The 18,000-nt window shown below is 37.3% G+C and overlaps 1 protein-coding gene across 1 annotated transcript in view; it reads left to right on the forward strand.

Annotated features, from left to right (window-relative positions):
* The first annotated feature begins 10,819 nt into the window (after positions 1–10,819).
* SLC9C1 (solute carrier family 9 member C1) overlaps positions 10,820–18,000 on the forward strand; it is a 99,637-nt gene continuing 92,456 nt past the window's right edge. Inside the window, exons 1-3 of the mRNA XM_074314135.1 lie at positions 10,820–10,893; positions 15,465–15,659; positions 16,808–16,908. Coding sequence (XP_074170236.1) covers positions 15,509–15,659; positions 16,808–16,908 — 252 coding nt within the window. The 5' untranslated portion in view covers positions 10,820–10,893; positions 15,465–15,508. The remainder of the gene's footprint in view (positions 10,894–15,464; positions 15,660–16,807; positions 16,909–18,000) is intronic.

Below are 18,000 nucleotides of genomic sequence, written 5' to 3' on the forward strand. Positions count from 1 at the left end.
GTTATTAACCTTTCCCAGTCTTTCATGTCCTGTTACCTATCTACATAATAGACATCAAATTGGTTTTTTCCACAATGAGTGAGATCAAGTGAAAAGACTGCTCAACACAGAAGTATACTAAGTTTCTAAGAATCATTTATCTTGGCATCTAAATTCCTACAATCCACCTCCTCAAACACCTAAAGCAAAAAATTAAAAACAAGTTTCTGCTAATATCATTAAAAAGTTTCAAATTAAATACTACTTACATATTAAAATGAAAAAAATATTTTAAAAACAGACAGATTGCTTTCATTTTCTTATAAACTCCTCTCTCTACATACTTTTTTAAATAGAGAGAAAGCCCTCCTTACCTGGTACTTTTGGTTTCTATTTTTTTCCTTTAAATTCCAACCCACCCACCTATTAGCATTGCATGCACACATACACATACTAGCTTCCCCAGAATGTTTTCATCCTGCTGAGATCCTAAAAAAGCAGTGCTCATTCACTACAAGTTTATAGCATATGTTAACATGAACAATCCATTTGAAAGTGAGGATTTTTTTCCTCCTGTACTTCTATTACTGCTTGTTTAATGATTAGCATCTTTTGGACTGAATGTTCTGTCTTATAAGTTAGGGGAGGTGATCCTTCCAGAATCTCGTACAATAAACTTTAATTACTCTAACAGACCAGAGGTAGGGAATTGAAGCCAGACCTAGGACAATATTAGCTAATTTTTCACCAGAAACCACAAAGGTAAGAAGGCTTATTAACAATGCTAGAGCAAAGAAACTGTCAACAAAGAATTCCATATTTGGTAAACTATTCAAAAATGAAGGAAAAATTTAAACATTCCCAGATAAAAACAGAGAGAATTTGTTAATAGCATATCTGCATTACAAAAATACTGAAGGGACACCTTCAGGCTGAAATGAAACGATACATGTTATGGACTACGTGTTTGTGTTCCTCCAAAATTCATATGTTGAAATCCAATCCCCAATGTGATGCTATTCGGAAGTGAAGTCTTTAGGAGACAATTGAGCCATGAGGTCCTTATGAATAGAATTAGTGCCCTTATAAGAAGTGACAAAAAGCTAACTCATTCTCTGCTTTCCACCATGTAAGTACACAATGAGAAGATGGCTGTCTGCAAACCAGGAAGAGGGCATTCACCCTGATCTCAGACTCCCAGCCTCCAGAACTGTGAGAAAAATTTCTATTGTTTATAACCTCTCTCCCCTCGTTTGTGGTAATTAGTCATACCTGAGCAAACTAAGACACTACAAGACAGTAACTGAAATCCAAATGAAGAAATAAAGAGCATGGTAAAGTTTCCTGCATAGGTAAATGTTAAAGACAGTATAAATGGCTTTCAGCTAGTAACTCCTATTTTTCTTCTCTGATTTAAAGACAATTGAATAATACAATAATTATAAATTTAAATTGAAGGGCACGAAATGTATAAAGATGCCAGTTGTGACAACAACATAAAAGGAGGGTCAGAGTTACATGGGAGCAAGATTTTTGTATTGTATTAACATTAAGTTGATATTAATCCTAATTAAATTGTTACAAAGTAAAATGTTAATGGTAATCCCAAGGACAAACACTAAGAAAATAGCTGAAAAATATATAACAAAATAAATTATGCTCACGGACACTATTGGTAGGATTATAAATTGGTGCAGACACTGTGGAAGACAGTATGGAGATTACTCAAAAACAATAAAAAATAGAGCTGCCATGAAGGGATTGGTGAAAAATATTCATTGTGATGAAAAGCAAGGACCTACACCCAATACTACTCTACCCAGCAAAGTTATCATTTAGAATAAAAGGACAGATAAAGAGATTCCAAGACAAGAAAAAGCTAAAGGAGTTCATTACCACCAAACTAGTATTACAGGAAATGTTAAAGGGACTTCTTTTAAGAAGAAGAAGAAAAAAAATGATCAGAAATATGAATAATAAAATAGCAATAATTACTTATCTATCAACAATTACTTTACATGTAAATGGATTAAGTACTACAATCAAAAGACATGGTGGCTGAATGGATAAGAAAACAAGGCCTTAACATATGCTGCCTACAAGAGACTCACTTCAATCAAATGACATACACAGACTGAAAGTAAAAGGATTACAAAAGATATTACATGAAAAAGAAAATGGGGGGGTAAAAAGCTAGGGTAACAATACTTATACAAGACAAAATAGACTTAAAACAAAAGCTATAACAAGAGATAATGAAGGACCCAGTAATCTCACTTCTGGGTATTTATCCAAAGAAACCCAAAATGCTACTTCAAGGGAATGTATATACCCATATGTTCACTGCAGCATTGTTTACAATGGCCAAGATATGGAAGCAACCTAAATGTACATCTATAGATGAGTGGATACAGAAGAAGTGATACATATGTACAGTGTACTATCACTTATCCATAAAGAAGAATGAAATCTTCCCATTTGCAACAATATGGATGGACCTAGGGGGTAATATGCTGAGTGAAATAAATTAGACAGAGAAAGACAAATACCATATGATTTCACTTATATGTGGAATTAAAAAAAAATAAAACAAACAAACAAACAAAACAGAAACAAACTCAGACAGAGAATATTTTGATGGTTACCAGATGGTAGAGGGGTTGGGAGAATGGGTGAAAAGTGGATAAGGATTAAGAAGTACAAATTGTTAGTTATAAAATAGTCACGTGGATGTAAAGTGTAGCATAGGGAATATAGTCAATAATATTATAATAACTATGTATTGTGTCAGATGGTTACTAGATATACTGGAGTGATCACTTCATAATTTATATAAATGTATAATCACTATGCTGTACACCTGAAACTAATATAATACTGTATGTCAACTATAATTGAAAAATGAAAAAGTAGAGCTGCCATATGACCCAGCAATACAACTTCTGGGTATTTATAAAAAAAAACACACAAAACAAAACAAAACCCAAAAACACTAATTCCAAAAGTTATATTCACCCCTATGTTCATTTCAGCATTATTTATAATATCTATGATATGGAAGCAACCTAGGTGTCAATCAATAGATGAATGGATAAAGAAGATATGAGCCATATATACATGATGGAATATTACTCAGCCATAAAAAAGAATGAAACCTTGCCGTTTGCAACAACATGAATGGACCTAGAGGGTAATATGCTAAGGGAAATAAGTCAGACAGAGAAAGACAAATACTGCATGATTTCATTTGTATGTAGAATCTAACAAAAAAAATTAATGAATAAACAAAATAGAAACAGACCCATAGCTACAGCAAATAAGCTGATGGTTGCCAAAGGGGAGAGGTGGAAATGAATGAAAAAATAATAAAATAAAAATTTTGCCAAAACAATATCTAGTTGGAAAATATGAGGGAAGGAAGACTATTTATAATAACAATAAAAAGATAGATTATCCATCAGTAAACTTAATAAGATAGCCTGTACCTTTGTATGGGTTGTAGTTTCATGGGTTGATATATAGGTAAAAATTGAGTTGGAAACTTAATATTTATATGTGTGTGTATATTAAAACTTACTCAAGAAAAATTTTAAAGGTTCTTTTCTATTTCACTTTTCAATATACTCTAATGGCCACATACTGGACATCCTTGTAATCCAGAATATTCAGCTTTTGAGATCTTTTTTTTTTAGCTACACCTTCCTCAACTACCCACTCTTTTTATCTTAATTCCCATTATACTTACTCTTCAGCTTCCTTAAGATATACAAACATAATACTATTAAGACATAATACTGCCCCAATGCCTACTACAGAGAACTGTGACGAATATCCTAAATATATTATACTTGTATTTCACAAAACTCTGTATATATGTAAGCTTAGTTTATCTCTCAAAATTTGTTGAGTCATTACTTCATTTGTTCCAAATCCTTATTTATTCTAAGAAAAAGTTCATTATTTCCTTGTATAAATAACTATTGGTTGGAAAACTTGGAAGCTTCCAGGTGAAATCTGAAACTAGCCCTCATACACGGAGGGTAGGGAGAGACCAAAGAAAAGGTAGGCCACTCCAGATTGGTAGGTGGCAGATTTAATAAGGAACGGAACTCACAAGGCTTGTCTTAGGCAATCGCAAGATGAGTCGATCTCCAAACCTGTCAGCCAAAATCTTAGACTTTTATATAGAGGCCTTACCTGTGCTCAGTTTTGTGTTTCATCCACACTGCCTCTACAACACATTGCTCTCTCAAAGTTGCATCTTTGAAAATGGCTCTCAGTGTAGGAACAGTGGGTAGAACGTTCATTCCAAGGACAGGAGAAGGGGTCCAGCTCTGAGGACAACTTGGTCATGTCCTTTCAATGACTTTCTCTAATAATAATTAACATAACTGCTTTTATTATTATACATGCCACACTATTGATAACTTTACATACAAGTAAACTGTTTTGGGAAAGAAATCACTTATTTATCTCTATATCCCACCAGTTTCCATGTATATAGACATAATGCAGATAAGGTAATTTTTTTTCCAAATACCCACATTTCTTCACCACCTTCATCTATTTAACCAGTTCCCATCTGTCTTAACAAGGCTCAAAACTTGATTCCTCTGAGAACCTTCATTGATCATCTCAGTGAAAAGTAATCATGACCTCACTTCTCCCGAATGACTATAGTACACGCGCTGTGCCACTCTTGTGGCATTTACTATGCGCCAAAATAATTCTGAAGGGATATGAGTTAAACAGGTTTTTTAAAAAAATTCAATTCATTAAAAATTAGAAGTAAATAGGTTACAACATATATTAAACTTCTTAACCATAAAGGGTAGGCTTCACTTAAAAATGAAAGAAGAACTCACAAAAAAGCATCAATAGATTTGAATACATAAAACTTTAAAATTTAATAATGGTGAACTCTTAAAAAGCGTAATCAAATTTAGATAGACATATCACAGTAAGTATTATAGAAACAAACCATGACTAATTATTTATTTTCCACTGAATTCCACCCAAATAAATTACAGGAAAAATACACTGACCTATTTATTGGTGTAGAATTCAGTGGGACTGGAGAAAGAGATGAAACACAGAGAACAGAAAATAAAATTAAAACTTTAAAATAAATGTCAATATCTTTCTCCTAAGTATATAGATATAATGATTATTTCATTTGCTATTCTAATCTTAGCTCTAATAGACAAGATCTTCCATGTGATCCTTATATTTTCATCTAAATGAGTTACTCGGAAACAATCTCAACTTTTATTTCATTGAAACATATGTGCAGTTTATCAGTTTTAAGAGCCTTTCCTAGTTTCCTTAACTGACCAAACCCCAAATGGATTTACATTGTTACCTTTGTGAACGTAATTTCCTTCAACACAATCTATTGCCTTGTGATCATAACAAGACCGCATATGAAGGCTGTGAATGCTTCCTTGTCAGCCAGGAGGATAATTTCATTAACGATGCTTTAGCATTTTCTTCTGTCTTTGGTGGGTTCACCTTTCACTTTCCCCACTCTTTGACCTCTCTTCTCTGCACACTCCTTTTCATACGCATAGAAATAGCTTCACAAATGCTTTGAGTGACTACAATTATAAAGAGGTATCACACTGGCCAAATAAATATCTAGATTTCAAAATCATTAAAAAAATTCCTCCAGATCTGAGTCTGTGGAAATGCCGTCAGCATCTGCAGCGGTGGAAACGCTTCCGGCATCTGCAGCAGCAGAGTCGCAGGGGATCCCAGGACAGAATAGAGAACACAAAAGCCAGGTGGGCTCTTTCCCTGCATCCCACAGCTGATCTCTCCCGCTGAGGGGGCAGCCAGTTGGGCCCTAGTTCGGCCAAAGGACACAAACTCCATACCTGGGGCCCTCCCCCCCATTCCAATCCTATCCCTGCCCTTCCAGAGATTTAAACTGGCCCCTGAACTGAGGAGTAGTGTCAGATTACAGAGGAGCCTTAGTGCTCAGGCTCTGGGAAGACCGGTGTGCAACCCTGACCCAGGGAAGAGGTTGGGAAGAGTGTGATTTTTGCTGGGCTAGGAGAGAAGAGACTCCTTCATCTCCAGCCACCACCTTTTCTGGCCTGCAGGAAGAATGTGACATGGCTGCGCTGGGAGAGGGAAGACCCTTCCATCCCCAGCCCCCACCCTTTCCGGCCTGCTTAGGGCAGGGCAATTACAACTGCAGAAACACTCCCAGGGATCAGCAGTAAGCAGCAGTCACAGCTCTGAGCTTTCAGCAGCTCAGAAATCTCCCGCCTGCCCCCCCCCCCCCCCACACACACACGGAAGAAGTGCCCTAAGATTCAGGAGAACTGGACACAGGGCTGGTGGTGCTACTCTCAGTGTGCATATGTGCAGGCAAGGGCAGAAACTGCACTGACTTTGCAGAAACTGCCATCCAGACCCCTCAGCCCCACGCATCTAAATCTGCAGTCCCAACGTCACTCTGGGCACCAGGTGACCAGCTCTGCCTGCACAATGCACAGAGGACTCTTTGGTACAGCAGAGGACAACCTGGAGATTACTTGGTGGGCTTAAGCCAAGACTAGAGCTGCTTTTTTTTTTCTCTCTCGCTCTTTCTTTTTTGTTTTGTTTTGTTTTGTTTTGTCTTTATAGCTTTGATATCTTTGCCTGTGTTGAGTATGGGTTATAGGTTGTTTTTACATGTGAATGTATTTGATTTTTTCTTTGTTGTTGTTGTTGTGCTTAGTGATTTGCTTTGTTCTGAAATTGCCCTGCCAGCGCCCAGCTTAAGAGGCACAAGATTCAACACACCCAGAAGCCAACTCCAGACCAAACCAGAGTACTACCAGGTTTGACCTACAATTGACACGCCCACAGGCAATTCTCTACAGGCACAAGAGCCCATAGAGGCCAAACCACATTTAAGCGGTCAACCCTCACTCAGCAGAACACCCTGCGGTGGGCAGAGCCAAGTCTCACAATTAGTCAGCCTAGGAGTTAACCCCACCTACTCACAAGCGAAAAGCAATTAAAGATCTTCTTTAACAGGACAATAACACAACACAAAAGTCACCTTTGGAGCACACGCAGAGAAGATCGAAGTGGTGTAAGTCAAATATTAAGGACACATACTACATAAGATACCCAGCAAGAACTAAGAAGTCTAGGGGCTCTACCTAATACATCGAAGCAAACACAGAGAGTCAGCCAGCATGGGAAAACAAAGAAACATGTCCCAAATAAAAGAACAGAAGAAACCTCCAGAAATGGAACCAAATGAAACAGAGATAACCAACCTATCAGAGACAGAATTCAGAACACTGATGATAAGAATGTTTAAGGAGCTTAGAGATGACATAAAGAAGGATATAGGAATCATAACGAACAACCAATTAGAACTAAAGAACACAATTACTGAAATAAAGAACTCACTTGAAGGAATTACCAGCAGGTTAGATGAAGCAGAGGATCGAATCAGCGACTTAGAAGACAAGTTAGCAGAGATCACCCAAACAGAACAACAGAAAGAAACAAGAATAAAAAACAATGAAGATGGTTTAAGAGACCTCTGGGATAACATCAAGCGCAACAACATGCGCATCATAGGAATACCAGAAGGTGAAGAGAGGAAGCAAGGGATTGAGAACATATTTGAAGTAATAATGTCCGAAAATTTCCCTAACCTGATGAAGGAAACCAACATACAAGCCCAGGAAGTGCAGAGTTCCAACCAGGATAAACCCAAACAGGTCCACACCAAGACACATTATAGTTAAAATGGCAACAGTTAAAGACAAAGAGAGAATCCTAAAAGCAGCAAGAGAAAGACAGAGGGTTACATACAAGGGAACTCCCATAAGACTATCAAATGACTTTTCAACAGAAACATTGAAGGCCAGGAGGGAGTGGCAGGAGATACTCAAAGTGATGGAAAACAAAGGCCTATAACCTAGATTGCTTTATCCAGCAAGGCTATCATTTAAAGTTGATGGAGAGATAAAGAGCTTCCCAACAAAGAATAAGCTAACGGAATTTATTACCATCAAGCCAGCATTGCAAGAAATACTAAAACGACTTCTGTAAATAGAAGAGAGATGAAAACAATCTAACTACAAATTTAAAAATGGCAATAACTATGTACCTGTCAATAATCACTTTATATGTAAACGGATTAAATGCTCTAATCAAGAGACATAGGGTGGTTGAGTGGATAAGAAAGCAAGAGCCTTGTATATGCTGTATACAAGAGACTCACCTCAGATCAAAAGACACACACAGGCTGAAAGTGAAGAGTTGGAGTAAGATATTTCATGCAAATGGAAATGAGAAAAAAGCTGGAGTTGCAATACTTATATCTGATAAAATAGACTTTAAAATGAAGAACATATTAAAAGACAAAGATGGGCACTATATAATAATAAAGGGATTGATCTGACAAGAGGACATAACCCTAGTAAACATCTATGAACCCAACATAGGAGCACCTAAATATATAAAACAGATATTGACTGACATAAAGACAGAGATCAACAGTAACACTATCATAGTAGGGGACTTCAACACACCTCTGACAACAAGGGACAGGTCTTCCAGACAGAAAATCAATATGGAAACAACAGCCTTAAATGACACATTGGACCACTTGGATTTAATCGATATTTTCAGAGCATTTCACCCCAAAGCTGCAGAATACACGTTCTTCTCAAGCACACATGGAACATTTTCCAAGATAGACCATATGTTAGGCCACAAAACAAGTCTTGATAAATTTAAGAAAATTGAAATCATACCAATTGTCTTCTCCGACCACAGTGCTATGAAATTAGAGATGAACTACAGGAACAAAACTGGAAGACACACCAATTCATGGAGGCTGAATAACATGTTACTAAATAATGAATGGGTCAACCAGGAGATCAAGGAAGAAATCAAAAGATATCTCGAGACAAACGAAAATGAAAACACGACGACCCAAAATCTACGGGATGCCAGTAAAGCAGTCCTAAGAGGGAAATTCATAGCATTGCAGGCCTTCTTAAAGAAACAAGAAAAATTGCTAATCAACAGTTTATCTTCACACTTAAGGGATCTGGAAAAAGAACAGCAAAATAAGCACAAAGAGAGTACAAGGAAGGACATAATAAAGATCAGAGCGGAAATAAATGAAATAGAAACCAGAAAAACAATACAAAAGATCAATGAATCCAAGAGTTGGTTCTTAGAGAAGATAAACAAAATCGACAAACCTTTAACCAGACTCATTAAAAAAAAGAGAGAGAGGAATCAAATTAATAAAATCAGAAATGAAAGAGGAGAAGTGACAACACACATCACAGAAATACAAAAAATTTTAAGAAATTACTATGAGCATATATTGCTTTGTCTTATGCATCTGAAACTAATAAACAAAAATCAATCCACTGAAATATTAACATTAAATGTCTTATTGTGAGTGAGGAAAGGAAAAAGATTTGGGGGACAAGGAATAATGGAATTGAAATTCACTCAGGTTGGGAATGGAAGAAAAGATTCTGGGTCTTGTGTTTTCCATTCAGCACCTCAGAAGGAACATAAGACCCCCACTGGCACAGGCCTCACAGGCTGTGTAAAATTTCTCACACCTTGAGGTTGGGAACATCAGAGAATTTTAAAACAAAATTCAAATTAATATTTTTTTTCTAAATAAAGAATAAATTGTATTTTAAAAATTAAAAAAAAAAAAATTCCTCCCAAAATGTTTTTTTGATGAAAGTGGGAATATGAAAATTGGCTCTATGGTAATATCATTAAGTAATTTTAATTAAAATATCCTTCACATATTATGTTTAGTAAAAAGAAATGAGTATATCATTATTCATAAAAATTTCCCCACATAAACGACCCAGAAGTGAAAGTCCAACCTGCCTGTCTTGATTCCATTCTTCTATATGCACAAAATAGCCATTCTCTCCCTTTTTTGTTCTAATCCAGCAACCTGTGTCCTTGTATTTCAAAATCTGTATCATTCTATCTTATTCAGGAAACACTCTGCTACCAGAATTCTGGGAAAACGGTGTGCATGGGCTCTTTGTCAGAAATTCACTGTTCTGAAGCTTTAAATTAACATAGCAATACAATTTCTAGAAGTTCCTTTTCACCCTTCCTTGTTTATTAAAAAATAAATAAATAGCACAGTGTCATGCGGGGTGTTATTCGGGTCTCTGGTCCCACTCCCCGCATAAGAACGCAGGATATGGTGAGGCCAAAAAGGAACACCCACGGAGCCATAGATAGTGGAGTCATACCACTATATTCTCGCTAGCGGCTGGTCGAGACACAAAAGCAAACATCTGCGGCCAGTACCCCAAGGAGGGATCTTCCTGCACCCCAGTCTTGCTGGCGGCCAGGCGAGACACAGGAAGTAGGAGACACGGGAAGTAGGATCAACAGGATCCGCAATCCACAATCCGCTTGCCAACGGCACTTGCTAGCGGCAATCCACCGATCCCTTCTCTGCCAACCAAACAACCAACCCCCATATCATAGCCACTGGCAGCTATATTCATGGCTAATGGCTAACTGGTAACAGCTGATGGCCACCCAGCCACAGCGGATGGCCATATGATTACAGCTGATGGTCACCTAATAACCAAGCCAGCACCTTTCCACGTGAGGCCGAGAGCCTGGAAACTGCTCTCTGGGACTCTGTCCCCACAACAGCTTTTAGGTTTCAAAGGTTTGCCTTATGTGTGCTGTTTCCAGGACTGTATTTCATTAGCCAATCAAGTCAATGTTATGAAACCAGAGCCAATGAGTGCGGACCAGGGGCGGGGCTTGGAGCAAGTAACTGTCAGTGAGATTGCAGTTGGTTGTGGCTGTTCTGGGATGAACGGAATAGCTAGCGTCCACTTCTCATTTATGTACCACAGGATACCACTTCTGAGGCTTCAGATGGTGAGCGCTTCCTACTTTCCCCTTCAGGAAGTTGCCCTTCCACTCTGGTACTTTCTCCTTCAGCCTCCCCTCCGAGAGGAACAAATACTCCCACAGTATTCAGTTAGCATTCCCTCTTGGAGTTTCTATCTTTCCCATGGCAGCTAATCACGGACTTTCCCAAAGACCAACCAGCCTCTCTGCTTACTTTTCTGCCCCTTAGCCCCTGCCCCTCCCCCATTAACTTCCTATATCAACTTTCAGAACTATTTACCTGGCTCATGTTTGTTTCCTTTGCCTTAATGAAGCACTGAGAGGAAAGCACACTGATGCTGTGCTAAATCTCCTCAGGTGTATGGAGCAGAGGAACCAAGAGGGAGGAAAGGCTCATTCTGAGTGAAGACTCATTAAGAGGGCAACAGACCATCCACTTACAGAGTCTGTAAGAGGGCTGTTGTGTTGTGTGGTAGGGGAGTTCACTGAGGAGATCATCCAACCCCAAATGTTTGTCTGCTATAAACCATTAAACTAAAGCTCTGCAGCTTGTGAAGATTACTGGGACCCATAGTGCCCTCTTCAGGATATTTGTCACCTGAATCCTGCAAAATGCAGTGATTAAAAGGAAAAAAGACTTCCCATTTTCAGGGGCAGGGTAAATTAGTATGACTTCCAGTCTATGAGAAAGCGAATTTCATAAGGCTGTTGAGCACAAATCCACATGCCAGTTTTGAGAGGGCAGTCATTTATTAACTTGACAAAGAGAATTAAGCCATTATCTAATTTACTGATAAATTAACAAATTACCTATGTGGCAATTTCAAGGCAAATGAGACATGGACTCATAAACTTAACTCAAGTTGTCAAAGGTCATTTTAAGCTGAAGAAGAGTTTTAATTACATTGAAAAATCTGTTTATTCTCACTTCTAGTTCTTTACCCATATCTTTAAAAAGATTAAACTAGAGTAATATTAGCATTCACATGCTAATTTAAGATGAGATAACTTCTTGGGGTAAAAGTTTGTTAGGAGAATTTGGAGTAGAGGCTGAAGAAACTAAAACTGAGTATTTGCCACATATTCATAGCCAGCTAGTGAATTTTTGTTGAACTTGATCATATATATCCCTGAATGTCAAGGATAAGACTTGGAGTGATTTTATTTTTTCTGGAAGGGAAGTATTACGATTGAATGTGTAAACAAGTATTAAAATTTTCAAATAAACAATTTTAGAAATGGTAAAATGCTTATGGGAAAATGGATCCCCACTTTTAAGTTGGAAAACAATAGACTACTTAACTGTATTAAATTCTTAAAGCATGTAGAAATGTATAACTATGATGCAGAAAATACTTTTCCTTTTTTGGTCAAGCCCAGGATGTTTAGTCCTGGAGTAACAGTCGACAAGTTAATACATGTCCTAAATAGTTTATTAATTAAGAGCAAATATCACTTAATAAAAGTTTATTATTAACTAAGAGCAAATAGACTTCTCCTAGAGCAGTGCTTCTAAATAATGGCTGCCCCTTAGAATCACTGGGAAGATTTTCAATTTCCCAATAGCCAGGCTGTATCTCAGACCAATTAAACTAACCTCTAGGGGTGACACCTAGGCACCTGTATTTTTAAAGCTGTCTAAATGATTCCAATGTGTAGCTAAGGTTAAGAATCTGTCTCTTAGAGGGATAGCTGGGCTTGTTCTGCTCTATCACTTATATTACTATCAAAATCCCCTGGTCTGCCTCTAGCTCCTGACATGTTAAAGAGAGGATAAGGAATTTAGACATCCTTTGAGATAAGACAAAAGTCAAACAAAACAAAACCCAAAAAAGCAGCCCCTGCCATCAGGGCACTGGTCTGACACTCAGAATTAGGTCTCACTCAGTGACAGTACAAACCTGTCTGATGCTCACAGCTAGTCACTCTGAGACCATAAGAAAGTGAGACAAAACAAAGTCACTGTGCAACCCATACAGTAACAAATATCCCCTCTTTCTGCTAAAATGAGTGACGGCTGCATCTGTACCCATTATATTATAGCTCATTCTAGTCTGCCCTCCCTATGGATCTTGTTTTCTGACAGCACCCAGTGTAGAGTAACCCCGCACTTTGTTAGAACTCCTCCAAAATTACCCAGACACAGCCAGAACAATGATAAATAAGTTATTTCTCACAGCCTTTTACTGAAATACCCCACAGTTCTCGGGGGTGACTGTTCTACCTCATCGAGGCCAGAAAGAAACCAAATTTGTCAACCACAGATGTGTTTCTGTCGTCTTTGCCTAAAAGGCATTGATACCCTTTCTCACAATATCTGACTCAGGGATATTGAAAAGAAGCTGGTGTTGAGACTAAAAATTGAACCGTATTGCTTTTGAACTGGGTGAATCACAGTGGTTGCTAACGTTGACTCTACATTAAAATTGCCTGGGGAGCCCAGGTTACATCCAAGACTCATTTAATAGGAATCTCTGTGTATAAGACCCAGGTACCACTATCATTATAGCTCGACAGCTAATTCCAAATAAAAGTAATAAATGCAGGAAGAGAGATTACACAGACTAGAAACTATACAGGTTAGAAAACTGAGGCCAAAAACGTTGAAGTTGCTCAGTGTTGTACCCTGCGAGCAGCTGCCCAGCAGGCCTTTGTATCCAGGCAGTCTGACCACACAGTTGGCACTTTTACATTGGTGCTAGTAAGCTACAACCTTTGTAAATTGTGTTTACAAGGCATTTTGATGCTGGCAACACGATACCAAGTTGGAAACAGCATAAAGTATAATTATGTAAGGATGAACCCAACAATGTAACTAAAACATATGAGGGCCGCTAGATGACGTAACTGTGGATGATTTTTTTTCTGTTTTTAAAATGTTTGTTTACATGTTTATTTCAAAAGTGTTCACAATAAGCACATATTCATTTAATAAATTTTTTCCAAAATATTGTTTTGAAAAAGCAGAATAAGAAAAGAACCTATGAGAAAACATGTAATCAGAAAAGAACATATGAGAAAACATGTGTATATATGTGTGTGTGTATACACAGACACAAGGTCTGAATATTAAGTTTGGGAACTTGTTGCAATGATGTTGCTAACCTTTTTTGGTATCAGAGAGATTGTGCATTATGAATTTGTACCAACTGGACAAACAGTTAACCAAGTTTACTATTTGGACGTGCTGAAAAAGCTGCATGAAAAAGACAACCTGAACTTTTCACCAACAATTCATGGCTCTTGCATCCCGACAATGCACCATCTCACATGGCACTCTCTGTGAGGGAGTTTTTAGCCAGTAAATAACTGTATTGGAACACCCTCCCTACTTACCTGATCTGTCCCCCAATGACTTCTTTCTTTACCTGAAGATAAAGGAAATATTGAAAGGAAGACATTTTGATGATATTCAGGACATCAAGCGTAATACGACAACAGCTTTGATGGCCATTCCAGAAAAAGAGTTCCAAAATTGCTTTGAAGGGTGGACTAGGCACTGGCATCAGTGCATAGCTTCCCCAGGGGAGTACTTCAACGGTCACGTGACCGTAGTGATATTCGGCAATGAAGTATATAGCATTTTTCCTAGGATGAGTTCGCAAACTTAATTGTCCAACCTCGTGTGTGTGTGTGTGTGTGTGTGTGTGTGTGTGTGTGTGTGTGTAAAACTAAATTAAAAAAACATTGCTGGATTATGAGAAAAATTTACTAGCAACTGATTAATTACTTAGCAAGGCAGCTAGAACAGATGCTAATAGCAGATACTAAGCCACTGTTATGTGAGAATTGAAAGAATTTTCTGCATGTAATTTGAGACCCCTGATGTAAAACTTTCCTTACCATGGGAAGCAGGTAGGATTGGCAGACTGCAGCTACGATCTCTTTCTTCAAACCAAGATACATCATGCCCCCTGTTGCTCCTCTTCCAAAAAGGAACAATGAAATAGGACATATAACAACTCCCCTGATTTAAATCCTTTTGGTGTCCATATTTTTATTATGAGCTTGGTTGATATACAAATATATAAAAGTTAGAGAAAACCTGACCTGTGAAGTGTTCCAAATGAGGTAAAAGAAGGTTATGACTGAATATCATCATGGTCTATTAATGTCTGTCTAGACAGACCAACAAAAGAGATAAGAATATTTTCCCCCCATCTCTCTTACTTTGGAATAGCTGCCAGAACATAATTCTAGAGGCTCAGTGAAGCTGAGGGCAAACCCCTCGGTTGTCTATCCCCAGAGCTAAGTAACCTGCACCAGCTTGTGGTCCTGGCAACTGGTTAGATGAAAAATTCTTCTTTCAGACAGTTGGATAGATGCAAGAGAATAATGCTGAGTGGTGCTTGACATTGTAGATAAACAGAAGGTGGACACTGGATAGTCTGTACCACTTGGGACTGTACCATTTCTATTTCATTTAAATTGAAAACATCATAGAAAGGGGAGTATCTTTAACTTTGGCAGACCCTAAGATATTACTATAAATAAATAAAGAAAAATAAGTGCTTTTTTGGTTTGTTTTTGAGAACAACATTAGAAGGCCACCAAGAAGGCAAATCTTACTTTCCTTTGATCCTATGTGAATTTTGCAGAGTCATAAAGAGTTGGATTCAGATGGTCTGTAAAAAACAACAAGATGGATTCGATATCCCCTATTGTTAATTTCACTTTTTTTAACAAAAGACTTACTGACGCTTGGATGGACTATTTCAGGAATAAGTTCACGAATTCTTCTCAGGACCTCCCTAAAATCATTCTAATATTGTCTTTGATCTGCACAATTGGAGGTAGGTGTAACTCTCTTTATTTGAGTTTATTCTATGGCTATATCTTGCAAATGCCACCATAGAGAATTTTTAAAAAGTAGCAGTAATAGGAAATTAGAATTTTGTTCCTAAATTCATACCTTTGTCCCAAGATTTTCAATCAAACGAATCCAACAATAATCTGCCCCTGAGAGAAAACATGTAAAATCTGATCCATATTGTTCACTTCTATGGGGTTCAAAATATTCACACCTCCTTATTTGCTAGGTCATGGTTAGATTTAAGTGATGGGGAGAACTGAAGCAGATGTGCAGACAATCAAGGATTGGAGGATTTTTTTTGTAACTGTATTATCATAAACTATAGTTTCATTCATATTTTAAAATTAGCTGTCCCACTGCTTTCTTCACCTGGACAAAGACTTTTCAAAGTGATAGGTCTTCTGAATGGTTCAGTTACTTTTTAACCAGTTGGCAGGGTGTCTCATTGGTTTTGTCCAAATGATAAATAATGCCCAGCTCTATGAGAAAAAAAAACAAAAAACACTGTAGAAACCAAAAGGAAGCACTTTTTTTTGCATTCCTTGACCTGATTAGGAATTGTATTAAAAAGAAACAGAAAACATTAAACAGTAATCAAATGCTGTGATATTTCTTGTTGCACTTTGATAACAATAATGAACAAAATTAAATATTCATTATAGGTTTTCTAATGTGTAGTAGCTTACTAGTAATGATAGCTAGTTTTTCTTATTGGGTAAATTATTATAGCTGGTTCCTCATCATTATCTTGGGAATTGGCCAGATTTCATTGAAGTTTAGTTATTAACCTCTCATTGCAGGATTGCTAAAGAAACTGACTCAGCATGTGCAAAAACTGCTATAGATATTTTAGTAGTAACCCAAGAGCCAATGATTGTTAGCAATATTTACTAATGGTTCTAAGAAAATGAGATACTTTATAGTGGAGGTCTAGCGGGAACCTAATCAATTAACGATTACGTTGATTCTGTGTGCATAAGTGCGAGGGAGGGTTTCAAACATAGGAATATAGGAAGTGAGTAGTGAAACAATATTTCACTGTCCACAGTATTAAGAAATCAGAACAAATTAAAGTTCTAAAAATGTGCTATTTTACTGCTTTTCAGTAAAGACACTTTTTTTTTGCAGCATTTTTGAACCTACACTTGAAAGACTTTCCAGTTCCTCTCCCTGTGATATTATTTTTAATTGGAGGCAGTTTTGAAATATTAAGTTTTACATCTGACCAGGTATGTATAGAAAATATGAATATTTTGTACTATATCTAAAATTCATATAAACGCAAAGGTAGCTTTTGAAAATTTCTAAAACTGCGACTGTCTCTTCACTGCTCTGTTGTTTAATAGGCGCTTAGGGTGTAACACATTAGATGTGTAGAAAAAGGAGCCAGGTGTGAAAGGCTGAGATCCAGCTAAACATAGTCAAAAGAGAGCCTAGCTCTCAAATTAGGTAGGCAATTCAGAATGAATACATGTACAGCTACTGAGAGTACGAGTGGCCTAATGAGTCTTTACACAGAATTCAAAAGCTTAGAAAAGAATTGGTTGATAAGACAGAAGCCCAGAGAGACTTTGAGCTCTAGTAGCAAGACAATTCTGACTTGCTACTGACTTGCTACTAATTGAAGCAATCTATTGCCTCAGTTAGGAATGTTTCATAGGATTCCCATTCGAAAATAGGCTAGTCTCTAAGTATGCCTGGTTTAGAATACATCAAGAAATATAAATTAAACCTTGTATCTGGTCTTAGAAGTGAGGAGCAAGGCAAACTATAGATATAGTCGAGGCAGCTATCATATTACTAAATAGTTGGGAACAACTGGAGTCAGGTAGAGAGAGAATATCCTTATTATAAGGGATATAGAATGCATTATTGATACAATAAATAGTCCCCTAGCCCAAGGGATGGTGACAAACTTTTTCTGTAAAAGTCAATACAGAAAATATTTTAGATTATGCAGGTCATAAACTCTGTCATAACTACTTAACTCTGCTATTGTAGTTCAAAAGCAGCCACAGACAATATACAAGTGAATAGGCATGGCTGTGATCCACTAATACTTTATGTAAATAGGCATTGAGCCAAAATTGGCTTAGGGGCCATAGTTTTCCAACACCTACTCTGGTCAGTCAGAATATGAATGAGAATGTGTGTGAAAATGCTTGACTTTCCCAAACAAACTTAACCAGTGATGTAAAAATAACATTATGGAAAACATATTCATGCAAGAACAGAAGCAGATTACTACTTCATTTATCATGAACAGGTTTTATAACCATATGATTTTGATACAAAAACAATATTAAGTACTCCTGTAATTT

Source organism: Rhinolophus sinicus, linkage group LG01 (assembly GCF_036562045.2).
Source record: "Rhinolophus sinicus isolate RSC01 linkage group LG01, ASM3656204v1, whole genome shotgun sequence".
Taxonomy (NCBI): Eukaryota; Metazoa; Chordata; class Mammalia; order Chiroptera; family Rhinolophidae; genus Rhinolophus; species Rhinolophus sinicus.